Genomic DNA, 4,450 nt, shown 5'->3' with positions numbered 1-4,450 from the left:
TAGTTTCCAGTTTCCAATTTATTTTTTGAAGATCTAGTATACATTCTCTTTCAGGCTTGAAAACATAAAAGAGGTTGGCTCCATACAGGTTTTCAGTCTATTTGCCCCGTTCCTGTAATTACTACAGCCCCTTCCCACAAGACTTTTTTCTGCATGATCCCCAGCATAAGCTTGATGCATGCTCAAAAGAGATCCTTCTTTTGCTAGTAGGAAATTTAGTTGGATCTAGCCCAATTGACACACACTATCACAAACAGTAGAATTTTAATAAACATCAGAAATTTCACTATGAGAACATGCCTGATTCTGTCCTGGAATTTTATGTTGTGTGGAAGATCTGTTATTGTCATCTATCTGAAGTATAACTAAAATATTTATTGTAAAGTTCAGATTATTATGAGGTTACAAATGAAATTTTGTGAAGTAGTATGGTTCATTTACTCAGATGAGCTTGATCTCATCATATCTCTGAAGCTAAGCAGGGTTGACCTTGGTTAGTAATTAGATGCGAGACCTCCAAAGAAGTCAGGAACCAAAAAGGTTGAGCTGCCAAGAAAATAGAAAAATAATTTATTGCAAAGCTCATATAAAATTAGTTTGTGATTACTTTCACTATAAATGAAATGTAAATGCTTGTGTAGCATCAATATGGTAAGAATTACCAGAAAATTATCTCTTAGTATTTCTTGTAGTTCCTTCCTAAAAGTTATTGAACAGATGTTATTTATTAGTCACTTTGAGTCTGGTTGGTTAATTAGGGTGCTTGAGATACTGAAATGATACTGAACGTATCATTTTAAATCAGGTTGAATCATGTCATAAAATACCACAAATGTTCCTGACATTTCAAAACTCTCATATATTAAGTTCATGTCTTATCTCAGATCAAAAGAGCCCAATTGAACAATGATGTGGCTTCACAAAAGGTACCTAGAATACTTATTTGTTTGCTGCAGTTCTAACTGTGAGCATTACATTAATAGCATTCAAAAACTGAAAACTGAGAATGAAAAACTACAATAGTACATAATATCGACAGTAACTAAAATATTCCACCATGTTACTTTCCACAGATGCAGAGTGTTGAAACCCTAGAACTTAAAAATCAAACAATCATCACAGAATTCATCCTTTTGGGTTTTAGTAATATCCAGGACATGAACATTTTCCTGCTATTGGTGTTCTTAGTGGTCTATCTAATGACCATGGTTGGAAACATCCTAATTATTGTGCTTGTTGTGGCTGACCAACATCTTCACACTCCCATGTATTTCTTTCTGGGAAATTTATCCTGCTTGGAGACCTTCTACAGTTCAGCTATTTTGCCAAGAATGCTGTCTAGTTTGCTAACCAGAGACAGAACTATTTCAGTCACAGCATGCTTTGTGCAACATTACTTATTTGCTAATTTAGCTGCTGTTGAATGTTATCTTCTTTCTGCAATGTCCTATGATCGATATTTGGCTATATGTAAACCTCTTCACTATGTGTCCCTAATGAGTGGCAAATTATGCCTACAGATGGCATCTGGGTCCTGGATAGCTGGTTTCCTCGCTAGTACTATAACAATAATATTAATGTCAAGACTAGTTTTCTGTGGTCCTAATGAGATCGACCATTTCTTCTGTGATACCTTTCCGATTATCCAGTTGTCTTGCAGCAACACGTTTTTTTTAAGAACATTGATTTTATTCTTTGTATCTGTGTTCACTCTTCCCCCATTTACACTAACCTTAATGTCTTATATGTACATCATGATTGCCATCCTAAAAATCCCGTCCATCACTGGAAGGAAAAAGGCCTTTTCTACCTGTTCCTCTCACCTCATTGTGGTGACAATTTACTATAGTACAATAGCAGCTGTGTACGTCTTACCAGGCTCCACCTCTCTCAAAGACTTGAATAAAACCTTTTCTGTCTTCTACACTATCCTAACGCCTTTAGTCAATCCCCTCATATACAGTCTGAGAAACAAAGATGTAAGGGAATCTCTTCAGAGGTTTGCCGTCATAGCATGGGTCAGAGAACTCAGACAATGAATCATTAAAAAAAGACACAATGCACCTAAGAGAGGAGTTTTTTAAAAAGCCTCATGAAATGGTAGAAAACCAAGATTGCAATCCTGAACATGTTTATTGAAGAATGATCTCCACTGAGCTTCGTGGAGCTAAATCCTGAGTAAACATCTGTAGGAATACACTGTTTGTCTTCACTACATTTTGTTTATATAAGTAATGAATCAAACCCTACCAACTTTTCTTCTGTTTCCTATTGTTGTTTTGTAATTTTACAATTCATTAATTGTTTTAAACTAATTGTATTATTGACTGTCTTGTCCTTTTTTAAACAAATGGTCATTTTGAGTGAGTTTGACAGAAGGGATAGAAATGTAACAACAACAATAACAACAATGCCTGATTCTCCTTCCCACTGCAGTTCCAATCCACATGGTTTTTGTCTTTCTATCCTTGGATTAGCCCTTTTGGTAGTCAAAAGGAGCTCCAACTTCCCTCTTTTGTCAGATAGAAAGTATGATAAAATACAACCCATTATGCACATGTATGTTGACCTACACTCATTTTTTTAAGTTAATCGAACTGCATCATTTATGTGTTATTAACCATAATTATTAGTCAATAACAGAGAGCCAGAGTAGATTCTATCTTGGCCTCAGTTTATGTAGTTTTAAATAGTTTACAGGCATCCTGGAGGGATTTGACTCTCTTAATTCTCCCTTTTAACATTCCTCTGACTAGTCCCCTCATTGTAGCCGGGTTTCCTCTTTAGAAATCAAATGTAATTGGTTTGGACCTTGGGCGAAACTTTTCTTTCACATGAATGAATCATTCAGAATGACTAACATTTAATAGCATCCTGATCACTGTTCCCAGCCTGGCTCCTGGAGCATCCTTCCTCAGGCAGCAGTTCAACCTGGGAATCTGCCACACTCACAAACAGGCAGTGCTAGAGATGGCTCGGCTTGCCTCCGCATGTTGGCAATGTGGGTCCTGGAACACCCTTCATAATTTGCAGTTTGATGAAGGCTGGGGTGTTCCACAACTCTCTCCCTGTCTGTTTACTTTCACATGGATGACACTAGCTCAATGTCCCTCCCTGCCCCAGTTCCTCCCATCTGTCACTGTTCCGTAGGGCTGTCCCTTCATACATCCAAGGGGGTCAAGGGTGATAATGCTGGGGAGGCTCCAGAAGGTTTTCTGGGTGTCACTGGACCTTTGTTTTGTTCTGCTGCACAACAGAGCAGTGGTCCAGTGGCACCTTGGAGGCTGAGCCCACACTAAACTCTCCACCCCCACCCCTTCTTCCCCCTCACACACTGCAGGGGGCTGGGTGCCACTTGAAGGGTTGTCTTAAATGGTGTGTAGTTACTCTGGGGAGGGGGTTCTGAGCGGGTCATACACAGCACTGCTGGCTCCTAATAAAATATGCAGATTGTTAACTCACAGGCAAATCTAGATTAGATGCTATGGTAATACTGCCATGGATGCAGCAGAGAGGGAATTGCTGAGACACGTACATGCCAAAATTATGGTTTTCTGGGATGCCCTGCTGGCTAGGCAGTCCTATCCCCCCTTTTACGGTTGTGTGTGTGTGGGGGGGGGGGGGACCTGGGGATTTAGCCTGACTCTTCCTTCTGCCCATGGGATTTAAAGTAGGAATGCTAGTCATCCTATCCCAGTGCCTTTCCACTGATCTGTGCTGATCTGTGTGATATTCTTTGCCCAGCCCCATGTTGCAGCTGATGACATCAGAGTTGCAGTGGGGTGTCTGTCTAGTACCTTCTGGCATGTCTCATAGGAACTGGTTCTCCTAATCCTGGTGGTCTTTTGGGTTCCTTTGCCTTTCTGTTTTTACCCTTCTGGGGGAAGGGTGTGAGTGGCTTAGAGCAGGGGTACTTGTGAGTGGGTGGCACTTTTGCTGCCAGTTTGGCCCTCTCCAGCAATGAGTTGTGTGCCCTGACTGCCACTTCAGTGTGTTCCCTCTGAGCAAGGGAGGGGGCCTCTTGAACCAAGTGCCTCTGTCAGAGTGCTGCATTTGTAGGGTTTTTCTGCCCTGACTGCTTTCTCTTGGGAGGGAGAGTGGCATTGAGAGGCAAGTGCTGCATTTATGGGCGAAGATTGGCTATCAATGGCAGCTGTTGTGTGATTGGAATTTCTTTTTTTAGTATATATTTTTTATTTTCTAAACAATAAAAAGGATAAAAAGGTTTTTTACAGGCACAGATTTTTGAAAACAGAGAATCAAGAAATGAGACCAGCATAACAGAATTCATTCTGCCGGGATTTGGGGATGACCAGGCATTTCTCTTCTCGTTGTTTCTCCTCATCTACACTGTGACTATGGCTGGGAACATCCTCATTGTTCTGCTAGTCGCAACTGACCAACACCTACAAACCCCCATGTACTTCTTCCTGGGGAATCTCTTCTGTCT

General features: G+C 40.5%; 1 protein-coding gene across 1 annotated transcript; it reads left to right on the top strand.

The window, feature by feature from the left end:
- The first annotated feature begins 1,088 nt into the window (after positions 1 to 1,088).
- On the top strand, positions 1,089 to 2,039 carry LOC129339253 (olfactory receptor 6N1-like). Its single transcript, XM_054993844.1, has one exon. The coding sequence runs from the start codon at positions 1,158 to 1,160 to the stop codon at positions 2,037 to 2,039; it is 882 nt and encodes a 293-aa protein (XP_054849819.1). The 5' UTR covers positions 1,089 to 1,157.
- The last annotated feature ends 2,411 nt before the right edge of the window (positions 2,040 to 4,450 follow it).

The sequence above is a fragment of the Eublepharis macularius genome, chromosome 12 (genome assembly GCF_028583425.1).
Source record: "Eublepharis macularius isolate TG4126 chromosome 12, MPM_Emac_v1.0, whole genome shotgun sequence".
Taxonomy (NCBI): domain Eukaryota; kingdom Metazoa; phylum Chordata; class Lepidosauria; order Squamata; family Eublepharidae; genus Eublepharis; species Eublepharis macularius.
Note: the sequence above shows the minus strand (reverse complement) of the source record. Positions and strands in the feature narration are given on the sequence as shown.